We start from the raw sequence: 26,385 nt of genomic DNA on the forward strand, positions 1-26,385 counted from the left end.
CTGAATGCGCTCTATTTTAAGGTACACTCGTAGCATCATCGGGATGCAAAGACACTGCCAGGTTTACAGGGCATATTAAAAAAAAATATTCACGGTCAACGCAAAATGTAACAAAGAAACATGCATTAAATAGGGCAAAGCATATCACTAAGCAACATATAAACATATCACTAAAAAACATATAAACCTATTTTCTGCACAAACTATTACAAACATTCTTGCAGGTGTACGTGTGATCAGAATGAAGTGCGGATACGCTAACGCTGTCATAAGATGTCGGGAGTGCGCTATTGTCAGTCAGGGCTGCATTTCCCAAAAGCATCGTAACTTAACACAGCTCTACCGTGATGATGTTTCGCCTTTCATCTATTCTTAAAAATGTAGAAGGCAATACTTGAGGAGACTAAAGATTTGTAGAGACATTGTATTATAAAGCTCTTTTAATTAATTATTTGATTGTGAAGTTAATAATGACCAAAGGTTGTGCTTAATATAATGTGTACAGTATGCATAGAACAGTGTACATCCGTGCTGGTAAAATAAATGTAAAATAAACATTACATAGAAAGGCATAAGATATTAATATATCAATAATAGCCAAATAAGTAATATTATAAACTTAAAAAGGCAATTCACAATGGAATGAGTCCTAACTAAATATTGAAAAGATGATTTCACATAGCACGTGAAAGAATAACTAACGTTCATTAAGTAGCTCGTAGAAAGCGCTCTTAAGTGCTAAGTTCAATTTTAACAGGAAACACAGCCCAGACCGCCCGTTCCCAACCAACGTTCTTGTCCAATATGGGTACCCCAGAGTTCCGACTGCTACCGTATTTATACTCTTAAATTTAATCCCGCACCACAAGAATCCGACAAGAGTCGGACTGTAATAAGAGAATAAGACTACAGGAGAGCATGATTGCTCGTTGCTCTGTCATATGCACAACCTTATTAAAATGTCTGTAATCTGTTACCACAAAAGTACTTGATCTGTTTAAAATGATTTCATTGGCAAATGTCTGCTAAGGTATTAAATTAAAAAATCAAAATTAAAATGTGTCCGAATCCCGTTATTCATATTTTGTATTTTTGATCTGAATGCACAATCCAAAAATCGACAACATTAAAGCAAGAAGCATTTATGTAGGCTAAATACCTCTTATGTTTTAGTTTAGTTAAGTTTATTATGCAACGCTTTTCAAATCCGAATCCCATTTAAGAAAATTATCAACGAATAAATTACGTATAACGTCTTTAAAAATGTGCATAGTATATATATATATATATATATATATATATATATATATATATATATATATATATATATATATTAGGGCCGGAACTCGATTAAAAAAATGTATCTAATTAATTAGAGGCTTTGTTATTAATTAATCGAAATTAATTGCATTTTAATCACATATAAATATTTGACCTGAGAACATTAAGAAGTAATTTTTTACATGGATTTTTAGTATACACTCTTAGAAAGGATGTGTTAATTTTTTACACATCATTGTGCGGTAAGCTTTTAACACATTTTTTGTTAATGTCATTTTGTGTTGATTTTGTGTTCAAGTGTTAAAAGTAACACAAAATGTGTTGTTTCAATAATAACACAGAGATGGGTGGATTCCAGGACGACGCAGTTAGTGTGTTGTCCCAGAATCAACACTTAGGGGCCAGTCACATCAAAAGCGTTTATGGCAGTTGCAGGCACATTTTTTGAATGATATTCTACGGGCAGGGTTTGCACGCTATTTATGCACGCCGAGCGCCTTGCGTTTTTTTGCCGCCTGCCTGCACGCATTTTTGAAGGAGCGCTGAGAGCGGAGAAGCGCCCGACCTCATTCGCGTCTTTCCATTGTCCAATCGAATGAGGGGAGAGGCGGGCCTTGCGTTGTGGTGAGGGAAGTTTACAGTTGCTTTGAAGAACCGGACTCCACTCGCTCACTCTCTCCTGCGTGTTTGTGCACCTCTCACCCTCAAACAAGGTCAGAGCAAGCGTCCTCTTTTTAAAGTTTCTGCTAATATGACAGTTAACAGCAAAAGAGCACTCACGCTTCAATATTTGATTGACAAGACAGCTGACTCGGTGGTTGCTTAGCAATATGAAAAGCCGCGTCGCACTGCTCTTTTTTTTGCAAGCGTTTAAAGCGCTTTTGGTGTGACTGGCCCCTAATGTGTTGTTTTTAACACATTCGTTCTAAGAGTGTACCATGAATAATGACTGAATACATAAGCTAAGCAACAAAATATTGTTTATTTTTGTTCAACCAAGTCGTTGTACTTGGAGTCGGGCTAATGTCCACGCTAGCTGCTATATGTTTTGCATTGAGATGATACTTGAGGCTCGATGTGCTGCGGTGATATGTGAAATCCTTGTTGCATAGCTTACACACAACCATGCTCTTATCGACGCTTACATCTGTTCGTTTTTTATATAAAAAAATTCCCATCCACGGGGCCAACCAAAGCGATCTCATCAGCCTCTTCGTTCATGTTCGCTGTGGTTTGTTGTTGTCTGAAGTCACGAATGCTAGTTGGTCCTCCAGTATAATTGGTCCGCCGAAACTTATTCAATAAAAAATGTTCCGCGGTGCAAAAATAAGTGTCATAAAATGTGTCACAACAATAGAGAAACACAGTCTGCTTAAACTAATACCGCACAAACATTATACGCTTTGATGTTTTTATTGAACACAACATGTAAACATTCATAGTGCAGGTGTGGAAAAAGTATGTGAACCTTTGAGTTTAATAACTGGTTGACCCTCCTTTGGCAGCAATTACCTCAACCAAACGTTTCCTATAGTTGCAGATCAGACCTGCACAACGGTCAGGAGAAATTTTGGACCATTCCTCTTTACAGAAGTGTTTCAGTTCAGCAATATTCTTGGGATGTCTGGTGTGAATCGCTCTTTTGAGGTCATGCCACAGCATCTCAATCGGTTTGAGGTCAGGACTCTGACTGGGCCACTCCAGAAGGCGTATTTTCTTCTGTTGAAGCCATTCTGTTGTTGATTTACTTCTATGCTTTGGGTCATTGTCCTGTTGCATCGTCCATCAGTCAGCTTCAGTTGGCGGACAGATGGTCTCAAGTTTTCCTGCAAAATGTCTTTTTCCATCAATGACAGTAATTCGTCCAGGGCCTGAGGCAGCAAAGCAGCCCCAAACCATGATGCCCCCTCCACCATATTTCACAGTTGGGATGAGGTTTTTATATTGGTGTGCTGTGCGTTTTGTTCTACACATAGCGTTGTGTGTTCTTTCCAAACAACTCAATTTTGATTTCATCTGTCCACAGAATGTTTTGCCTGTAGTGCTGTGGAACATGCAGGTGCTCTTTTGCAAACTTCAAACGTGCTACAATGTTTGTTTGTTTTTGGACAGCAGTGGCTTCCTCTGTGGTGTCCTCCCATGAAGTCCATTCTTGTTTAATGTTTTCCTTATTGTAGATTTGTCAACAAAAATGTTAGCATGTGCCAGAGATTTCTGTAAGTCTTTAGCTGACACTCTAGGATTCTTCTTCACCTCATTGAGCATTCTGCGCTGTGCTCCTGCAGTCATCTTTACAGGACGTCCACGGCTAGGGAGTGTAGCAACAGTGCTGAACTTTCTCCATTTGTAGACAATCTGTCTTACCGTGGACACATGGACATCAAGGCTATTAGATATACTTTTGTAGCCCCAGCTTTATGTCAGTCAACAATTTTTTTTGTAGGTCTTCTGAGATTTGTGAGAGGCATGGTTCACATCAGACAATGCTTCTTCAGAACAGAAACACTGGTGTGTGTTTTTATTGGACAGGGCAGCTTTAATCAACACATCCAATCTCATCACATTGATTGGACCCCAGGTTGGCTGACTCCTGGCTCCAATTAGCTCTTGGAGAAGTCATTAGCCTAGGGTTTCACATGCTTTTTCCACCCTGCACTGTGGATGTTTGCATGTTGTGTTCAATTGGGGCATGGAGGCGTGTGGTGTTTGTGCGGTGTTGGTTTGGGCAGACTGTGTTTCTCTATTGTTGTGACTTAGATGAAGATCAGAACACATTTTGTGATCAATTTGTGAGGAGGTTCGGGTGAGTCCAAGGGGTTCACGTGCTTCTTTTAACTGTATATATACGTACATATACATACATACATACATACATACATACATAATATGTATGTATGTATGTATGTATGTATGTATGTATGTGTACAGTCTTGTTATATGTATATATTATATACATATAAATACATATTTGACGATCTTTTAAAACAATCTATTTTATTGATTAATGGAGCAATGTGGCAGGAAATATTGCGAAGCTCAGATATTATCATAATGAACCGACACAGAAGATGTGCCGACAGATTTGTCATGAAGCACTGCCGTGTGTCTGTTCATTCATTGCGCTTTGGTTTCTGACTTGAGCGCATGACAGAAGAATAGTGCATACGAGCATTGGTATCTGTCACCGGTGCTGTTAATATCCTATATTTTTTTTTTTGGAGCTGCCAAACTCACTCTGTTGAGACGTTATAATAAACGCATCTATGAATAGAGCCACCATGCTCGCAATGTCTGTTTCTGACGATTTAGCCACAAATTTAATAGTAAAAAATATTTAAACCTTCTCATATTCAAGTTTAAAGTTAATCCCTAACTGAGATTTAAAACAAAGTTTAAAGTAATGGAGTAACAGGATTAAAGATAATCTAGTTTTACTGTAAAATTTGATTTAATTTTCTGTGCATATTTTTTTTGTTTAACTACATAAATGCCATTATCTGTACTGTATTCTGTTTCAATAAAACATCAATTGAGCAATATAACATGCACTTTTATTCAGTGTATATAAGCAATATTTTGCTTTTTATGTTAAAGACACTATTGATACAATGAGAAATTTACATTCTCTGCAAAATAGCTGCTTATCAGTTAATCGTTAACCGATCAATAAGGTCAATAAACTAACGATTAATTAATTAATCGATAATTTTCATCACTAATCAGAGTGAAGCTTTTTTATCAAGCTTTTCTTGTATTGTGTAATTAAATAAAATGAAAATAGTATTTTTTACATTTTGGTTAAAAGAATTTAGATGTTAACAGCGTTTTTAAGATTTGAATAATGAAATCCAAAAAAAGCTCGGATTTCTAAATAAGAGATGCACAGAAAATGTCATTCATGTCATTTCATAGATTGCACTCATTCACTTCACACACATATTATTCGTGCTTTAAGTGGTTTATAAATTAGGGCTGTTCCAGCAAAACGTGATTGTGTCTGGTCGAATATTTTTTCTGTTATTCGAATGAATTTGTTATTTGTTTTGAAGCCATTATGTGTGCCCTTCCGAATAATGTATTCGGCTTCGGGCACATCCCTAATTAATACAATGGATTGCTTTTTTACATCTCTGATGTCCATCTCACTTTGGACTGTGACTGCTGCACCACCCTTATGAAAGGAAAATATATTTACCAATATATTACTTGAAATATATTGTAATATATTGCAATATATTATTTTACTTTCTATTTTCCAATATATTATATATTGGCAATACATGGAATAATATATTGATGGTACATATATTCTATATATGTATAATATATTGCAGTATATTGCAAAATATACGAATTATTGCCGCTCTCAATATATTGTACATTAAATATAATATGTGTTTATATATTTAAAAATATATGCAATATTATATTTATAAATACCCGCAATATTGTATTTAGATTTAAATGCGAAAATGTATTAACAATATATGTACAGATATGGTGTTACATGTATGTTTACTATATGGTAGTAGAATATATTTCAAATATATGTAAAATTATATGGAAATATACATGAAATATATGTAGATATGTGTTTGATATATTGTGGAATACATTTTAAATATATGTAAAATTAGATGGGAAATATGTGAAATATATGTGCATATATGGAAACATGTATTATATGTACAGATATAGTGACACATGTATGTTTACTATATGGTAGATTATATTTCAAATATATGTATAACTATATGAAAATATATATGTAGATATGTGTTCGATAAATTGTGGAATACATTTTAAATATATCTAAAATTTGATGGAAATATATGTACATATTTATTGTAAATGTATGCACAATATGTGTACATATATGAGAACATGCACATACAATGTATGAACACATATGGGGATATATACAGTATATGTACATGAAACATATAAAATATATAAATATTTTATATAATATGCAACCTGCAATATACAAACATTTAAACAACATATTAACACAGACTGATGGGTAATCTATCAAAAGCCACCTTTATTTTCTTTTAATCAGGGACAGATACTAAACCCAATTTGAGGTACAGAGCTACATAGGCCTATTAAAACCACAAAAGGTTTTGCATATGGTCAGTCAAAGGAAATGTGATTGGCTTTACATTACATTACATAAATGTGTTGCATTGCATTTACATAAATTACATTTTAAAAGAGTGCCATTAAACAAAGAATATACAAAATGTAAATTAAAGCAACTCAAATTACCAATGTCCATTTCAAATTTTCAGCAGTGCCATTATACAATATAAAGACAATATCTATAAACAAAATGCACAGACAATAAGGAATAAATAAATAATAAACAAACTTTCAAGAAGTTTTGGGAACCGTGGAAAAGCAAAGAAATCAATTGCTAAAAGAACAGTCCGTTATCCTGGTTAGGAGTCCATCTTGGTTCTTCACTGAGTTAAACTGATGACTTATATAACCATGCTTTTGCTCTTCGCCAGTGTCTCAGCTCACAGATTCTTCTGTTGATGGATTTTCTGACATCAGCTTCCTTGGCCATAGGAAACTGTTTTAAGACAGCATCTGTGGAGCAGAACGACAAGGATTTTCTCTCTTCCTCCTCCTGCTGCCCCTCTTGTTCACAAAAAATCTTTCCTAGCAGAGATGCAATAAAAACTGGAAAGCACCAGCTCTGAAAACTATGTACACTGAAAAAAATGATTCATTGATTTTAATCAATTTTTTTAAGGTAAGTGGTTGCAATCAATTTATTGAAGCTACATTTGAACAAAAAAGATTAGTAACGTAAAATAAAATATAAAACTTTTGTTTGAATGTGGCTTAGATGGATTGATTGAAACCACTTACCTTAGGAGGAATTGATTAAATTCAATGAATGATTTTTTTCAGTGTACCTTGTAAAGCTTGAAGTTTCCTTGGGTAGCCTGCTGACATCAGCCTCCTTCTTCTTCTTCTTGAGTTTTACTGACAGTTGGCAAACAACTTTTAGGTGCATTACTGCCACCTACTGATTAGGAATGTGGGTCGTCAGGATCATAGGTCAGGACCTATCTATCAGCCTCCTTGTTGCTGGTGTCTGTTATGCATCCTGTTCTCTCTTCGTGCCTGAATCACAGCTTTCTACTCGAGCATTGCGACCTACGTGCTCTGACGCCTATATATACAGTCTTGTTCAAAATAACAGCAGTACAATGTGACCAACCAGAACAATCAAGGTCTTCAGTACACTTCTTCATTGCTACGTGGCAAACAAGCCACCAGCAGGCCCAGCAGACTCCCAGAAAACAAACGAGACCCAGCACCCACGACACGCACGCTCCCAAGGCTGCGCAATTGGGCAACCAGTTGAATTAGCCGAAAGGGGTGTGTTCAAAAAAACAGCAGTGTGGCATTCAATCACTGAGGTTGTGAAGAAACAGGTGTGAATCAGGTGGCCCCTATTTAAGGATGAAGCCAACACTTGTTGAACATGCATTTGAAAGCTGAGGAAAATGGGTCGTTCAAGACAGTGTTCAGAAGAACAGCGTACTTTGATTAAAAAGTTGATTGGAGAGGGGAAAACCTATAAAGAGGTGCAAAAAATGATAGGCTGTTCAGCTAAAATGATCTCCAATGCCTTAAAATGGAGAGCAAAACCAGAGAGACGTGGAAGAAAACGGAAGACAACCATCAAAGCGGATAGAAGAATAACCAGAATGGCAAAGGCTCAGCCAATGATCACCTCCAGGATGATCAAAGACAGTCTGGAGTTACCTGTAAGTACTGTGACAGTTAGAAGACGTCTGTGTGAAGCTAATCTATTTTCAAGAATCCCCCGCAAAGTCCCTCTGTTAAAAAAAGGCATGTGCAGAAGAGGTTACAATTTGCCAAAGAACACATCAACTGGCCTAAAGAGAAATGGAGGAACATTTTGTGGACTGATGAGAGTAAAATTGTTCTTTTTGGGTCCAAGGGCCACAGGCAGTTTGTCAGACGACCCCCAAACTCTGAATTCAAGCCACAGTACACAGTGAAGACAGTGAAGCATGGAGGTGCAAGCATCATGATATGGGCATGTTTCTCCTACTTTGGTGTTGAGCCTATTTATCGCATACCAGGGATCATGGATCAGTTTGCATATGTTAAAATACTTGAAGAGGTCATGTTGCCATTGTGAAAATAATGTTTCATCATAAAAGTTGTTGGCGCTGGCTGGCAACTTTTTTCAAAAACGCTAGCTGGGAAAGAGTTAATAGTGGTGTTAATTTAACATGTTAACTTGGTATGATCTACTTTTAATTACGCTCAATAGTCTAAAGAAAATCCTTTTTACCAAATTTATTCAAAGTAATTTCTGCCTGAAGTTAATTTAACTTACTATGATATTCACAAAAAAACAAATACATCCCCTTTGAGTTGGCTGTTTTAAAGGGCGTTTTGCAGGTAAAATTTTTCAACGAATTTGTGCAATTTGCTTGTTGATAATAAACATTTAAACTGTTATCCATTGTATTTTATGTTGTTGGGTATCACAAAACCCGAAAAAAGTATGAAAAAGTACAGTGGTTTGCTATGATTCTCCTTTCCCCCACAACGCACTGTATGACGTCACGCTGGGGAGAGAATTTACCAAAGCCGCCTTGAGAGCATTGAGAATGACTATAGAAAGACGAGTAAAGTACAGTTCTGATAGTGCAGATAATAGATAAATACATAGATAGATAGATAGATAGATAGATAGATAGATAGATAGATAGATAGATAGATAGATAGACAGACAGACAGATAGATAGATAGACAGACAGATAGATAGATAGACAGATAGATAGACAGACAGATGGATAGGCTAGTATAGAGAGATAGGCAGACAGACAGATAGCATAACGTTAGCATATCTTCGTGTAAAAAAGTAAACAAACAATTAACATACTAGTGCATGCTGGCTTGAGGGGGTCCATGATCCTGCCTGAAATGGGTGTAACTTTATGCGATCTTCAGCACAAACGGTTTTGGCAGCATGTCTCTAATCCTGGAAGGTGAGTGAAGCACGTCACGTCTGTTTGCGGGGACCAGCGACCCAAACACACTCACTTTCTTACAGCCAGTAGCGGAATGGCTATCGGGAGAGTCGGGACTTTCCCGGGCCGATCTGATAATAGTTATACATTTCGAGTTATATTAGCAACACCGTCTGGCGGCGTGATGTGCGGCCGGTTCCCTCAGGCCGCTGGTCAAACTGTGCAGCCTCTGCTCAACAAAGTATATAAAAGTGCTCAACCTGTTCGGCAGGTCCAAACATGTACAGGATTTATAAAAATACGGTGATCAATGAGCGGTTCCTCCTCAAATGGCATAGCCTGTCGTGATGTAAAAAGCCGCTGAACGCCTGTTAATTACAGTATGTATGCGGTCGGATCCGAGTGTGCTGCAGCTGCTGACTGCTGCTGCATATAAAATGATTGTGTGATTCGTTATAATCGCATAAACCATATAACAAAGCATCCTTTTATTTCACAAAACAATATATTTGAGATATTATTTGATAGACTAGTAAGTGTGGATTAAGGATGTTTAAAAATCTCTAGCCTGGTGGTCAGGACATGAATGGATCAAATCAGCAGATTTGCGAAGTTTTATTTATCTCCACATATATCATAAATAATAATTAGCAAGGTAACTTTGCAGTATAACACATTATATATTTCCTACGATGTATATATGATTTTCAAATTCTATACGTAAGTATTAAACAGCAATAAATGTCTCATCTATCTCTATGGCTCTGGCTGAGTCTTTCTCCACTTCTCCCCAACGTGACGTCATCGCAGAATTGCGATAAAAAAAACCGTTAATACCAAAAACATAAAAAAGTGGTCTTTAAGACCATTTTTGAGACATTTTAAAAATTATACACATATCTTGAGTGATTTATGTACCCATTAATCGACAGTGGTGGTTAACCTGCAACACGCACTTTAAGGAAAAAAGGTAGAGGACTCACAACAATGCACACATCAAAAAGTAACCTGTTGTTAATTAAGCAGGGGAGTTGCAAAAGTAAGCAGTTGGGGATATTTTGGCTTTAGTGTAATGTTTGGTTCAAAATAATTAAAATGTAAAAAAATCTCAGTAAGTAACCAAAATACATAAACTCTAATCCAGTGGTTCTCACACTTTTCAACGTGTGGCCCCCCGTTTGTACGGAGCTTTCCTTAGCGGCTCCCCCAAAGAAATGTTATGACAAATGTGTTCTAAAATGCAACATTTTAATTAAACAAAACATATTCAATTATACAAAGTAGTGCTGTTTGTTAGTAGTTTTATTTTATGAATTTATGATAAATTAATTTATTTAATGAAATGTCATAAAACTGGGGCCCCCCTGGCACCATCTCGCTGGCCCCCAGTTTGAGAACCACTGCTCTAATCTACATACTCTAACATAAAGACAATCAGAAATAGAACAAAAAGGTTATCCATGTTTTTTGAACACTTCTTGAGTTGAACTGTTGTAACTTGAACCATTTAAAAAGAAATTAGTAAGATGTTAAGAAAACAAGCTAGATTTGATGCATGTCTTGTCTAATTATGACATGTGTTCACCTAAAGTTCAGTCCATTAACAGCACTTATTAATAGGAGCATTGTAGGTTGTAGAAAATGATTGAATACTAACCATCCTCGTCTCCCCCAGGACCTCAAGTTGTCGACAGAAACATGTCGAATCTACAGTCTGTATCATTCACTGCATCATTATAAATATCACACCTTCCTACACTGTAAGAAAGAGGTAAGAACACCCCAAAGATGCTGCATTAAACAAAAGCATATGTAAATGCATTATTACTGTCAAGATAAAAGTACAAATTATTTTTATTTACAATTATTTTCTTTTTGTATCACTCTTTCCTGCAGACAAACACTATAGAGCAGGCTTCAGAAGATCCTGGGCAAGAGGAAGTTGTTCAGCAGTGCATGGCTAATCAGAGCTGGTTGGAGACACTCTTCAACTCTTTCTTAGAACTGATGGCACTTAGTGCCAAAGCGTAAAAGAGGCAAAGAAAGGGGGACCATAAAAAAGTACAAATTTTGGAAACAGGAAGGTCTCAAGGTACAAAGAGCTGGATTTACTGTTGCCTAGCCCCCTTGCTTTCTCGTTTTACAGAATCTTTTCTACAAGTGGCTCTTAAAGAGTGGCAACAGCAGAGAACTGGGCACTGAGCCCAGTGAGCTGCCACTGACAAATTACTCTTTACGAACATCACAGTTTTTAGACAAATGGATGACCACACTGACATCACTTTGATATAGGTTGACTTTACCGAATTTACTGAAACAGAAATGGTACAAAGAACTGTTGATCTATGGTTGAAGATATATATTATGTGGAATCTTAATCCTATATAAATATTAAATAATCAACTGGTTTATAATGTGGAAATTAACAGGCATAAAGAGTTTCCCTCATTTCAACACTAGGAAAAAGCCTGTTACTGATTAGAAATATACTTTTTTAAGAAAATAACTTTTCTTTTTTTCCAAATGAGGGGTTGAAGATTCAGTTTTATAAATGAGCGAAGAGTAGTGTGCAATTGATAAAGCTGACATGAAATGGACAAAAAGTGCAACAACAACGTTGCGATGACATTCTATGCTTTAGTATTCATATATAAAACAAGAGATCTAAAGTAATACATTTTTATTATTTATCAAGGCCTTTTTAATGCACATACAATCCAAATAATGAACACTTTATAACAGTTAAAATAATATTACTTCAAATGTTATAAATGGAACTATTGCCACATCCTAAGCTGTCTTCCGTTTTGTTCATCAAAGCTGGGTGGATACAAGGGAAATGTATTACTGTTTTTATACAGAGAATAACAAACAGTAGAACAAACATATTTCAAGTTACATGGTATTATTGCAGTACATTCTATAAAAAATAAAATTTAAAGCAAGAGTTGAGTATCTGGCTCCCATTGGGGGGGGGGTGTATTAGACTTATTTAACATAGAACTTTTGTTGTTTTATTTGTTTGCCTTTTGTCTGTATTTTAAGTGTTATTTTGGAACAGCCTAATACTGTGCTTCTTTCAAAAGTTATGCCTTTGTGTAAATATTGTACAGCTCCTGACTAAAGTCTCCCAATTCCTCTGTACATTGATTTTCTCCCTGTATTTGACAAGCAAATAAATCCATCAACTATACTGTCTCAAAGAATTAACTTGTGTAGAACTAAAACTGAAATAAAACTGGGCTTATGTCTTCCTTGTATTTAGCCTATTTAACTGACACTTCAACGGATCTGATGTTTAATAATACGTACCAGCCACTTAGTATTGATTCCTCCTTTGAAATGTTAACAATGCATGCAAATCTCATCCACGCATCAGCTGGTACAGTCTAAATTGCTCACTACTCAGCTCCATGCACAGAGGGTAGACGCCAAGCAAGATGCACATTTCACCTGGACAGCAAGACCCGGCACTCGTGTGCCAGTACAAGCAGCACAGTAGCCTATCTGTAGAGATGTGAAGCTAAGATTCATCCAAACAGTTGCTAGTTTGTCTAAATGGGTAATAAATGTAGCAAAAAGTTGGTAAATTGGCAACACTGCTTTAACCAATCCCCTTTTCTTAAGCAAGTAAACCTCACCCACTGATTAACATTGAATTTGCATACAAGTTGAAAATGAATAAAAGAGAACATAAAACTGGATTTAACATTATAATTTTATCAATATTATTGTTTGGGCATGAATAAAAAGCCTTTAAAAAAATTATTCACAGCATCCTTTTCAACTTTGCCTTTTTATTTTAATATTGGCAGTAGGGTTGACAATTAATCGGGCAAATGCACGTTTTCTCAATGAATGAATTTGAATGAATTACGGTGAAATGCAGCCACATCCAAAAGCCAGGGGGCGCTCTCGCTTAGAAACACCATTTGTGCCACAGAAGTAGCATTACTAACACTATTCCAGGAAATATCTAGAGGCATATTTATGATGCGTTCCAGGCAACCTGTAACCCGTAAAGCACGACTTCAAAACCACGACTCTGAACTGGGAGTACATCGATCTAGTACGAGTTCACGGGTGGGAAGGTTTGACTGCCGTTCCAGTGCACTTTCACAGGTAGAAGGTTGTAAAAACACGGGTTACAAGCTGCCTGGAACGCATAGAGTCGTGAGTCGTGGTTTTGAAGTCGTAATTCACGGGCTCAAAAACCTACCTGGAACGCAGCATTATATCGCTGTTCTTCAGATTGTTGAATATTGAATATTTTAAATGATTGTGTTTGACGAGTTCTGCTTTTTTAAATGCACGTTATAAACGAGTCAAACTTGTAGTGATTATAGATTGATAAGGACTTCCTACTGATCACGGAGCCGTAGTACATGCACAAGCTGTGCATGAAACACTGAATCGGAGCCTTACGATTCAGAATCGATTTTAGACAGGTATTTTTAATGGGAACGCGATGCATCGATGCACATTCCTAATTGGCAGTCTTGCCTCAAGACTGTATTGAAAATGAAATGTCAAATCATCAATAGGCTTTATGCCCAGCTGCACTACTTCCTAAACATCAGCCAGCTCTTTGTTTCCTGTCTGCCATTATTGGATAAACTGATTAATCCAGACGTGCCTGACCTCAGTAGTCAAACTAACTGATAAATCCAGGTGTGCCTGACCTCAGTAGTCACAACAACAATAATCAGACACACCTGGATTAATCAGTTTGTTCAATAATGGCAGACATGAAACACGGAGCTGCCTGAAGTTCAGGAATAGTGCAGCTGGGCATAAAGCCTATTGCATTTTATTTTTCAGTTTGGCACGAAAGATGCTTTATCTCCTTGAAAATGAAAACGAAATAATTTAATTTAATGTTTAAATATTTATCAGGAAAAACGGGACCTTTAAGAAAACTACATTTCTTAGGCTAACCGAATCAATCTTCAATCTTTTCAACATGTTAAAGAAATTTTTTTTTGAATGACATCAAACATTATTTATGATAGGTGATTTAATGATGGTAAAAATAATATTAATTTCACAAGATTGTAGGCTATTCCCTGAGTGACCATTGAGGGAATTTCCTTAGTTAACCTTTTTAAATCTTGTGCTGGTTTGGCATAGTTAATTATTATACATTGTATACAGTTCAAATGAAATAGACAAAAGGTTATCTCCTGGAAATAACCTGGGGTATATCAAGTAATTTGTTTATCATGTTCCATGAAAAAATCTATTCAATTTAGATAGAACTATGGGGTTGGGTGTAGAGTAAGTTTGAAATGTTTTAAAACAGTACACAGGCTGTGATCTACCATTGTAACACAAAGAACTAAAGGCAATTTGCTATAACTGATACCCGTTGGATACCCAGATAGCAAAAGATAGCAATGAGTCGGCGGACCACCGGCGGTGCTCTGGAGACAGTAGAAGCGTCATAAAGGCGTAATCGCAAACACGTCTGACGGCGGGCAGCCGGCTGTCTACCGCCTTCAATCCGCGGCCGTTCGGCCGCCTTTATATTGAACGCTATTTTCGAGCGATTTGCCGCCGCTTATTGTATATATATATATAATATTTATATAGGCTATTTCTAGTATGCAGTTTATCAAAAATAATGATTGATCAAATCAGACAAATTCTCATTTGGAGTTTTTATTCCACATTTCAAAGTACATTAACAGTCATTGAACTAAGATGTGTAAGAGCACTAAAATATAAATAACTGAAAAATAAAAAAGTGCTAAAGAACATACAGGTTTCCAAATAATTTCTAGTTTAAAAAAACATTACAAGCAAATTAGAACATTTACAAAAATTGTTAATAATTTAGAGGTCAGCTCTAAGATGAAAATAACTAACCAGTAAACATTATATTAAGTAATGAGGATATTTGGTACCAAAGAATGGCCAGCATACCAAATAATCGTCATTTCTAACAATAGGATAAGTGTTAATCATTTAGAGTAAAGCTCTGGACTAGAATAGACTATTATAATGATATATAAAGAGACAAAAGCTTAAAACTGCAACATGACTTATGCATTACTTAAAACTTGATTATCTTATTTTTATGTTTAACTTCAAACTCAATTTGTGTAATTTCACTGATGACTAGTATTTTTCTAAAATGTAGAAAATAATAGTAATAATTACGAGTAGGTAGTATCCAAATTTTTGACAGGCATCTAATAATAGCTACTAAATGTTTCTTCTAATGCAGGGGTGGGCGACGTTCCTGGAGAGCCACAGTCCTGCAGAGTTTAGCTCCAAACAAAATAAAACCTAACCTAATCTGTAGCGTTCTAGTGACCTTTGAGACACGATTAGCTTGTGATTAGAGGTGGAGCCAAACTCTCAAGGACCGATGCTGCCTACCCCTGAATTAAATGCCAAAATTATCTCCAAAATAAAGCTTGTGTGATAGGCCTACTAGAACTTAATATACATATATTAAGGTTGTTATTTTTTCAGGTCGTTTTAAAAACTCGTTTTCTTAAACATTATTTACACGTATTTTTCTTAAAGGTTATTAAACGCTGTTTTGAGATTTTAAAAATGCTCTTCTCTGCCATCTAGTGGCCTTCTAATGTCAGCTTTTTGAGCGCGACGTGAGCAGTGACGTCAAAATGGAAAAACGAAACTAACTTGGATTTTCCGGGGAATGTCAGGTCGTAAAAACGTAATATTTTGAGATATTCTGCAGAACAGAATCAAAGCAATGCCATTAGGAGTTAGCGGCTTTGTCGTTGTGACACTTGAAGAATTGATTGAAAATTTAAAACGGAGGAGTGTCTACTGTACTTGTTGTAGGTAAGCGCTTAGCTAAATGTTGTGCTTTCTGTCATTATTATGTTTTATTTGCTTTCTTTCAAATATTCATTTTTTCACACAAACAGCATATTTTAAAGATGTGACATGGCAAACCCTGTGTTGCGTGGTGTAATGTTGTCCACTGTTACATAACAATGTTTATACTTACGAGTGTATACTAGACAAAGAAATATCAACATGCTCTTTAAAGACAGTTTTTATTGTACAGGTGTCCCCCTTTACATTGACTTTTTGGTGAGTGGTGTTGTCTGCTTGTATCATGGCCCAAACAAAACCACTCTTCGTTCCCTGGTTGTACCAACAAATTGAAAGTGAAAAATACCCCGGAGTGTGTTGGAAAAATGAAGAAAAAACAAAGTTCTGCATTCCCTGGAAGCATGCTTTAAGACAGGACTCAAACAGTGATGATGTCCGCATATTCAAGGCAAGCCTGATTATTATTTCTCAATCTCTAGAACGGTATCGTTAAAGGATTACTCCATTTTCTTAAAAAAAATCCAGATAAATTACCACCATGTCATCAAAAATGTTGATGTTTTTTTTTTGTTAAGTCGAGAAGAAATTATGTTTTTTGAGGAAAACATTCCAGGATTTTTCTAATTTTAATGGACCCCAACACTTAACAGTTTTAATGCAGTTAAAAATTGCAGTTTCAACCAGTGATGCGCGGGTCAATGTATAAACGACCCGCACCCGACCAACGTTTTCATCTAACCGGCCCGCAACTCGGACCACAAAGAAAAAAATATATATGAGGCTGTCTACACTTGGTATTAAGATGTGTTTTCGTGTTACACGTTGTTTTAGAGCCAATCAGAAATCTTCATAAAGGCTGATCATTTGTCAATGGGAAACCCCGGGGCACGCGATTGGTCCAGCCATCCTCCTGTCATACTCGCAGCACTCTCCTCTCCTATTTAACTCCTTTTTGAATTGTTTACACTGTTATTGTCAACTAACCGACACAAAAATATGATTACATAGGCAAGCATTATTTGTTTTGTTTTTGCTTGTCTCTCTGCCTCTCAATTTCTCTCACACGCGACCGCGCGCTCACACACGCGAACACACACAGACACGCGCGCGAACACGCATGCGCGCGCACACACACACACACACACACACACACATTGTTTTGTGGGGACATTCCATAGACGTAATGTTCTATTCCCTTCCCCTAACTCAAACCCCAACCATCACAGAAACCTTTCTGTTACTTCTCATTTTCAATAAACATCATTCTGTTTGATTTATAAGCTCGTTTCCTGGTTTACTGTAATAGCATTTATATTAATGTCTTTGGTCAAATTAAGCTGTAAAATAAATCGTTTATCCATTTAAAAATGCAATATTTTGAAAGATATCTACAAAAAATGGGCAAAAAACTTTAAAGGCGTTTTTCTCAGGTTTTCAGTTGGAAAAAGAGGACAGACAACCTTAATTCAAATGTCTATATCTTTAAAACCTTTCAATATCATTCGAAAGCTTATGATCTACACTTTTCATTGATACCAAAATCTCAATTTTGAAATTTGGGTCACTGTGACTCATTTTGCTGGATCAGGTCACATATATATATATATATATATATATATATATATATATATATATATATATATATATATATATATATATATATATATATATATATATATGTATATAGTTTGATTGTGTGCGTGGGGGGGCCTACGAGAAATTGTGCCCAGGGGCCTCCGAATTCTTAATCCGGGCCTGGTTTTCATCGATCGGATCACAAGTGGACGAGAGAGACACATTACGTTTACACCTGTTATTTAAATCCGTCTCTTTTGTCCACTTTCGACCACTTCTGTGCTGAATACTATGAGCAGGTGGTCTGTGAGACGGTGGGCGAGTCTCTCTGCTGTCATTCAAACCCGAGCAGGAGTAATTATGAGTTTATATGGATGCAAACTAATATTATGTCGGAGTGCACTGCTTGTTTAGCAAGTAAACATGCTGCACAGTGTTTTGTACATGAGTATGTAAGAGCTTTCTTTGAACTTTCAGCGCAATTGATGAAATAGGATCTCGCAACTTTCACACGCTTTCAAAACGAAACTACGGAGATCAGCCGCTTAGTTTTATCAATGAAAGGCTAAAAATAGCGCTGTTCACTGAATGTTCACGCCAGAAGTCAAAAAAGACGTAAAACTTGTGTTTAATACCTCAGATTAGATAAATGGGCGGAGAGAAGGCGGTCGTGTGTGGCTGTTCGAAGGCATTCAACCACCTGTGCGTTCCGCAATTACAAAGCGATCCGATCGAAAGTGGTTTCGACCACCTCTGGATGTGGTTGAAAGTGGTCGAAAGTGGACGAGCTCAAAACGTTTTGAACACCGTTTACACCTGGCATTAACGTCATCCACTTGTGATCCGATCGACGAAAACACATGTTAATGCCAAGTGTAAACAGTATTATACCCGACCCGCTTCCTGGCCCGCATTTCTTAAAGTAGTCATTTGTTTAATAATTGCAGGGTCCGGGACTTCTCAGGTTTTGACTGTCTGTGTTCCGGTACCTATTTGCGCAGATCCCCCACCTCACGTAAACAACAAAACATAATATACTATATAGCCTATATTAAAATTAAAATATATAAAAATATATTATGCACATTTTTAAGTTGCACATCATTTATAGTTTTCTTAAGTGGGATTCGGATGTGAAAAGCGCTGCATAATGTACGCTCCTTTAGTCTTACCATTAAAAAATAAGAGGTAATATATAGCTTTAGCCTACATAAATGCTTATTGCTTTAATGTTGCGAGTTCCTTTTCAGCTTTTCTTGCTGTTATGTTTATAATAGTTAATTGTTCAGAGTTCATATTGATGATCTTATAGTCCATTTAAAATTTTTCTTACAAACTGACTCTATTCGTCAGAAAAACACCATTTAACTTTTTTCCTTTACCTGCCGTCGCTGTTCTCTGTGCGTGTCCTCCGTCACAGTAGCCTATTAAAATTAATATGAAGTTGATTGTTAAAAGTCTTAAGCACACCGCAAATCAAACGTGCTGCTACACTATGCTCTAAATGCACGTGTAAATTTAATTTCTGGGCACTGCCTGGCTGATTTTTTGAAAAGTAAGTGATATAGGCTACTCACTGCATGTTTTAGCATTCGGTAGCATATGCATCAATGAGATGCACGCTGTTGCTTTTAATGTTCTTTTTAATTTATATTCACAAAACCTAACAACAAAACATTGATTATAATAACGAGACAAATTATTTGAAACGAAATTCGTTTTAAAGTAGCAAACAAAACTTAAAATAAACTTGTAATAAGCTAATTAAATTGAAACAAAACAACATTACAACAATATTTAAACCCAACGATACTCAAACATTAACATAAAACAGATATTAGGATACATGTTAAAATAATCAGCAGTTTGTTGGTAGATGTTTATTGGCCAAAACCTCCGTTGCAAACCTCCATTTTCCAAAATAAATCATTTTTACTATGAAATTGACGTGTTGTCACGTTAAAATCAGCTGTTCGCTTAGGTTACGTCTACATTTATTTACACTGCAGCACAACCCCGGAGTTCTCAAAACTAAAACAGGGTCTGCAGCGTTTATGAATGACTCAGTTTATAAGGGTAGAAAACGGTGGAGTAATCTAACTGAAAGCCGCAAACGTGGCAAAAGTAATGCGTAAAGGTAAATGCATAAATGTAAACATAGCATACTCCGTGTAAATCTTTGGCCGTTTTCAGCACCGCTTTTTGCGCATTCCAGGACCTAACCCATCTTGCTCTAATAGGCCTTTTGCGTTCTGGCACCTTTTGTTTTACAAATTAAGCACTGGTTAATTGGCATCTTTATTTCAAACGACCCGACCGACCGCAACCCGAATATCGTTAAACATTTTTTTGGATGACTCATTTTGGATCAACCCGCGCAACACTGGTTTCAACGCAGCTTCAAAGGACTCTAAACAATCCCAAACAAGGCATAAAGGTTTTATCTAGCGAAACGATTGTCATTTTTGGTAAGAAAATTTAAAAATATGCACGTTTAAACCACAACTTCTCTTCTTCCTACAGCTGGGTGACAAGCCAGTGCGACCTCACGTAATTGCGTAATGACATCAAAAGGTCACGTGTTACATATGAAACACACATTTGTGGACCATTTTAAATAAGCTGACACAAAGACATTGATTAGTATCATCCGAAATACAGTACAACAACGTTGGAACGGTCCTCTTTCTCCACACTTGTAAACACTGGGGCGTAGTTTCAATTCAATTTTATTTATATAGCGCTTTTCACAATTAGTAATCGTTTCAAAGCAGCTTTACATTAATAGAAGCAGGGAAAACACAGAAAATCGATAGACAACATAAGTAACAAAATACAGAGGCTAAGATTAAACTGAAAACAAGCGAGCGTAGTAATATGTAACGTATAGAAGATGGTGCTAGGTTAATGACATGATACTTTGTCATCTAAACGATATTATAATATTTTGCATAGACAGGATGTTCTGAAAGTTGCGCTGTGCAGAAAACGTATCAGGCTTTTGCGCCGCACAGATAGAGAGAGATGCACTGTATATGTGGATTTCATTATTCCAGTGTTTCCGCTATATACATTCTACCGTGGCGGCTCGCCACGCCTAAAACATCCCCGCCACGCCTGCGGTTGTGGATAGAAGGGATACAGCAAACGAAATTGCTCCGGATTACCACTTTTTTATTCTAATCCTTCACCCAAATCTCCAAATCTAATCCTAAACTCTTCGGCATTTGACAAAACCCACGACGGCAGCTCACAATATAAAGCTACCGAAATATCCGCCCTGCTGACAGATGCCTTTCTTTTGTGTCCCAAGTTCCCAACAACTTAATATAAGGACTAAAATTCAATTGAAATGCATTATTGCTTCAACCAGTTTTTGGCATTGTGAGACAGCAGGTGCGTCACACAGCTCACACAGACCTTTCACGTATGTATCCTCTTGAGAATAATGCATTATACTAGATAGCAATTAAAAACTTGAAAATAAAAAAAGATAACATACTAGGGATATGTGCACAGGAGATTTTGATTGAAGGTTATTTGTGGGGCGCTGTGTTGCTGTAATGGGGTGCAGCGTGCTGGAGAGAGACTGAAGTAAAATAAAGCCAGATATGTTTACCAAGTTGTCTACTCTGTATCAAAGAATAATAGATCATTTTATAAAAAATATAATAAGACATTTAAAATTTCTGCTATTACTTTGCCATGACATTTCTTTTGATTTTGCGTTTTTTCCGCGATCGCGACAATGTTAAATTATGCGGATTTAGATGGTCTGTTTGTATGCATAATATTCTGCTATTACAATAAAGGTATTAAAAATCATTGTCATAGCCTACAGTATATATACACACGACATAAACAGATTGTTAGTGCGTCTCCCACTAGCAGAATAACAATAATATAATACATTTGGTGCAAATCGAGGTCGATACATGTTCACACCTTAAACAAACTGTACCAGAGTTCGTTTGGAACCGGATTGGGACCACCTCTTCAGCTGGGTCTCGGTGCGGTTGTTTGGTATGCACCAGAGTTTGATTGCTGTACACACCTGCCAAAAGGTCCGCACCAAGGTGGGAAACGAACTTGAGTTCGATTCAATCGAACCAAACAAGGCAGGTGTGAATACACCCTTAGTCTCCTTGTCCTCGGGATTGAGGACGAGACAGGGAGAGAGAGACAAAATCCCATTAGCGCAGGGGCCATTCGCATGTTATGGAATTGTCACACAGTGTTGTGGTTTAATATCTGTTTGATTCCAGACAGACTAGCTATTGCGGCATTAGTAAATTACCCAGACGAGTTATGTGAATGCTTTGTTCCGTACAGGCTAACTATTGCAAGATACGTATGTTTTCTAGACAAATTATGTGAATGCTTTGTTAAAGAAAAAAGTCTATTTTAGACTTAAAGTAATCGACTGTCTGATTCTCGGACATTAGATGGCAAACCATTGCAGAGCATAGGGGCTAAGTAGGAAAACGATCTACCAACTTTAGACACTTTTGATATTCTAGGGATAATTAAGAGACCAGAATTTTGCGACTGCAGTGTACGTGATGGATTGTATTCTGATAGTAATTCTTTAATATATGAGGGTGCTAGGCCATTTAAGGCTTTATAGGTGATTAGTAATATTTTAAATTGTATGCAATATTTAACTGGTAGCCAGTGTAAAGATGCCAAAATTGGGCTTTTTAGTTCGAGTAAGCACTCTTGCAGCTGCATTTTGAACTAACTGATTTGCATGGCATCCCCAGAGTAACCAGTTACAATAGTCTATTCTAGAGGTCATAAAAGCATGGATAAACTTCTCTGCATCTGATGCATACAGCATATGGTGTATTTTTGACATATATCTAAGATGGAAGAAAGCTGTGCGGCAGATGTTGGAGATATGACTATCGAAGGATAAATTGCTGTTGAACATCACACCCAGGTTCTTAAAGGTGACATAGAATGATTGAACGGGGTATTTATCCTTGTTCTGTGATGTGACATGTAGACAAACATTTTTTTTGTTTGGGTCTGTAATGCCTTAGAAGCTTTTGCCCAAACTGCCTTTTCAATAAAAGGGGTGAAATTATGGAATTCTCTGCCAGGCCACTTGAAATGTATTTCAACATTTTTCACTTTTAAAAAACATACTAAATTGTGGCTAATTCAGGAACAAAATTGCTCTCATATTTAGTTTTTATACTGCTCTTTTTGTATTTAATTTAAACTGGTTTTTACTTCACTTTTAATAATGTTTGTCTGTATTTCTTTTTTTTCTTCTCTCTCTTTTTTTCTTCTTTTTTAACTAAAAGCCCCTCTAGGGACAAGTGTTGTAAACTAGCTTCGGCTAAAACACTTAGTCTGGTAGGAAGGGGGGGTTCACCTGCACCTGAAAGGTATATTTTTTTAACCTAGTTTTAGGTTAAGGTGTCTAGTAAAGGAATTGTGATGTTCCCCATGCAAATTATTGTCCCATATGTGATTTTTTGTACCATCTTTTGTGACCATGCTTGATATTCGGCTGTGAAAAATGTAAACTTTAAATCTACATAGAATCTGAACAATACATCCTACAGACACAATCCACCCCATTTTCTCTTAATCTTTGCTTAAGGAATTGATAGAGATGAGGATTGTCATGGTTGGATGATGTATGGTGCATTAAAACTAAAGTAAACACAAATAATTGAAGAAAATCTGTGACCTTGGATCGGTGGAACTTCTCCTCTGTGGACCCTGTTGATGTATGTTTTCTGGCTTTTGTATTTTTACAGTCTTTAGGATGTCTAAGAAGCAAATGTTGATGATCCCTACTTAAAATATTGGTCCAACTCAACATCTTCCATAATAAGGAGTTACTATTCAAACCGTTATTTTGGTATTATATTTATATAAACAAAAGAGAAAACCACTCATATGTCAAATATGTGTATATATAGGGTATTACAAATCCCCATTAGAATAAACTGAAATAGAAAAAAGTGATTCTAATCAAAGGTCAAAAGGTCAAGGGCAATGAAGTCTATTCATCATACAGCAGGGCTGTTTCTCAATATGTGTTCTTCAGCGATCTTGCGTTCTTGTGTCCTCGCTCTACGTCATCATTAACAGTCGAAGTTCATTCCAATTCTCAAGAACGCTAGTACAGAGGACGCATGAAAATACCCGGATGTGTTCTTGATATCGATGCGATGATGCATCGAGTGCAGACTTGCGCGCTGAAATCGCTTTACGCCCCAGAAGTCATTGAGGCAAAACAATGGCGGAGGTCAGGTGACCAACAGGAAGATCACACACATCTCAATTCTCATAAGTGCGTTCTGTGTTCTCACGACCTTCTGAGTTCGTTCTTCCGAGTTCGCCTGGCAAGTTCAATCTCCACCAGGATGCAAGTCCGTTCTTTGCGTTCTTGGAATTGAGAAACAGCCCAGGTCTTCATAATCGATCTCTTGCTCCTCGTCGTCTTCACCATTTCCATCAATCTCCTCGACTGTTTCCTTCAGCAAGCCGGTGAGTGAAGTGGGGAGGATAGGTCCACAAGACCACACTGGTTCCACAGTACCCTCTTCAGTCTTTTCCCAGCCTTGGCCAGGATCATGGGGCTTGGGACACCAGAATATCGGTGTGGCTGCTCTCTTGTAGATGGCCAGACGGTGGTTGACACAGTTAATGTGTGGGACCAGGTTGTCTCTGCAGGGCGGGAGCCCGGACAGATCCACCTTGGATCTGGTGGTAAGCGTCACATCCTCTCCAATCATTCTTTTCAGCATGATGCTGCACACGTTGTTCACAGATTTTTCGCGAGCCTGGCCATACGTTACACATCTAATGTCTCGATGTCCTCCACCACATCTGGCTCCACAGACAATTGATCACCAAGTTTCTGAGGACATAAATAATTATAGTATTACAAAGACACAATGTATCAATACCTATGTTCAGCATTACAGTTTTTTACAGATGCTAGGACACATTTCTCAATTCTTAGGTCACTTTTGCAAAACTCTTCACACAGTGAGCCCACCAGAAGTCTATGTGGGGTAAACTGAGAATCAATTATCATTGCTTTGGCACAAAATGCATTCAATAACTACATCACTCAAATTTCATGAATTCTTTTCTCACTCAGACACAACAACTGCCAAAACTCTTTATACATACAATTGGCCAAATATGGAAGACCGAGTAGATTAGCATTACTATTGTATCTGTATCAGTGGATGGTGTGTATACAAATTCTTGTATTTTGAAATTACTCAGTGAAACAAAAAATTAAAAATAAACTACATAAAATATTGAAGAATTCTGCATCATGTCTGATTCATTCCAGTAACATATATTGCAGTGAATTATAAACAGAGATGCGTCCTTGTTTTACACAAGAAAACATTGTATAATGCTACATGTTGTTAGTGTTTTTTTGGTCATTGTTTTGTGGGTGACAAAGTGTGTTTGTTGGCTGTCAACCTTTGCTAGTGTTTTGGAAGAATGAGTTGATTTGAGACCTGAATAAAGTGTTTTGGTAGTTGTAGTGCATTTTGAATGTGAAATGAACTGCTTTGTCAAGCTGAAAGTTGGTTGGGATAACTGTGTGGGGAGTTTTGCAGGGGTGACCTGTGTGTTGGGAGATGTGTCCTAGCATCTGTAAGAAAACTGTAATTTCCATTACATGCTACAGATTATCTGCCTTGAAAAAACTCAATTAAAGGCTGCATGGTACTTGGATTACTCTGCAACTTTTTCAGAGACCCAACCTTCCCTTTGCCTCTAAAGGTACTTGTAAAGCTTTTTGCTAAGTCTGGACTTTCTGAAGGCCTTCAGAGTTATTAACTTTCGACCACACTTATTGCTCTAAGTTTCAAATTGATTCCAAATTGATCTAAATAAAAAACTTGGCACAATAATGTGGAATATGTTTATCAGACACCTGAAGCATTACAAATATATACCAGTTTGAAAAAGACATTTGTCATTACATAATGTACAGTTAAGACATTATGTAAATGTTCTTTTTTTGCTTTTTTTTGGAAATACAGGGAGGTAACCAATATAGACATACACGTGACAATATTTCAGGTGTGGATCATCAATGTTTGTTTATTAGACATCTTACAGACTGTAAAAATACAAAAGTTAGAAGACATATATCAATAGGGTCTATAGGGGAGGAGTTCCAGTGATCCAATGTCACAATTTTATTTACATTTTTTGGTGTTTATTTGAGTTTTTATGCATTATACATCATCTAATCATGACATATCTATCAATTCCTCGTGCAAAGACGAAGAGGAAATGGGGTGGATTGTGTCTGTAGAATGTATTGTACAGATTCTATGTTGATTTAAAGTTTTCCTTTTTCACAGCCGAAAATCAAGCACGGACACAAAAGATGATACAAAAAAAATCACACATGGGACAATAATTTGCATGGGGAACATCAGAATTCCTTTTCTAGACACCTTAAGCATTACAAAAAACTAGGTTTCTATGAGACTGAGATGTTTAGCATGCCTAGCACTTTTTGTATGTTCGTGAATGCGGGTAGACTACCATTATTCAACAAAGACAAGGTAAAAATGGGTTTTCATTCTCTGTCCCCTTTAACTCTTTCCCCGCCATTGACGAGTTATCTCGTCAATCTGCAATACCAATATTATCCACCAGGTGGCGCTATTCCACA

General features: G+C 36.8%; 2 protein-coding genes across 16 annotated transcripts in view; both read left to right on the forward strand.

Annotated features, from left to right (window-relative positions):
- The window catches only part of prr12a (proline rich 12a), a 246,672-nt gene extending 234,165 nt beyond the window's left edge, over positions 1 to 12,507 (forward strand). For 7 of the 8 annotated variants that reach the window (XM_055176534.2, XM_055176528.2, XM_055176531.2 and 4 more), the window contains 2 exons: positions 10,990 to 11,085; positions 11,211 to 12,507. In XM_055176534.2, coding sequence (XP_055032509.2) covers positions 10,990 to 11,085; positions 11,211 to 11,345 — 231 coding nt within the window. In that variant the 3' untranslated portion in view covers positions 11,346 to 12,507. The remainder of the gene's footprint in view (positions 1 to 10,989; positions 11,086 to 11,210) is intronic. The other variant, XM_055176535.2, reaches the window with a different exon arrangement.
- Positions 12,508 to 15,916: 3,409 nt separating this feature from the next.
- Positions 15,917 to 26,385, forward strand: part of irf3 (interferon regulatory factor 3) — a 136,395-nt gene continuing 125,926 nt past the window's right edge. For 5 of the 8 annotated variants that reach the window (XM_073866537.1, XM_073866538.1, XM_055176544.2 and 2 more), the window contains exons 1-2: positions 15,917 to 16,133; positions 16,363 to 16,578. In XM_073866537.1, the coding sequence (XP_073722638.1) occupies positions 16,414 to 16,578 (165 nt within the window). In that variant the 5' untranslated portion in view covers positions 15,917 to 16,133; positions 16,363 to 16,413. The remainder of the gene's footprint in view (positions 16,134 to 16,362; positions 16,579 to 26,385) is intronic. The other 3 variants (XM_055176539.2, XM_055176543.2, XM_055176541.2) reach the window with 1 other exon arrangement.

Source organism: Misgurnus anguillicaudatus, chromosome 4 (assembly GCF_027580225.2).
Source record: "Misgurnus anguillicaudatus chromosome 4, ASM2758022v2, whole genome shotgun sequence".
Taxonomy (NCBI): domain Eukaryota; kingdom Metazoa; phylum Chordata; class Actinopteri; order Cypriniformes; family Cobitidae; genus Misgurnus; species Misgurnus anguillicaudatus.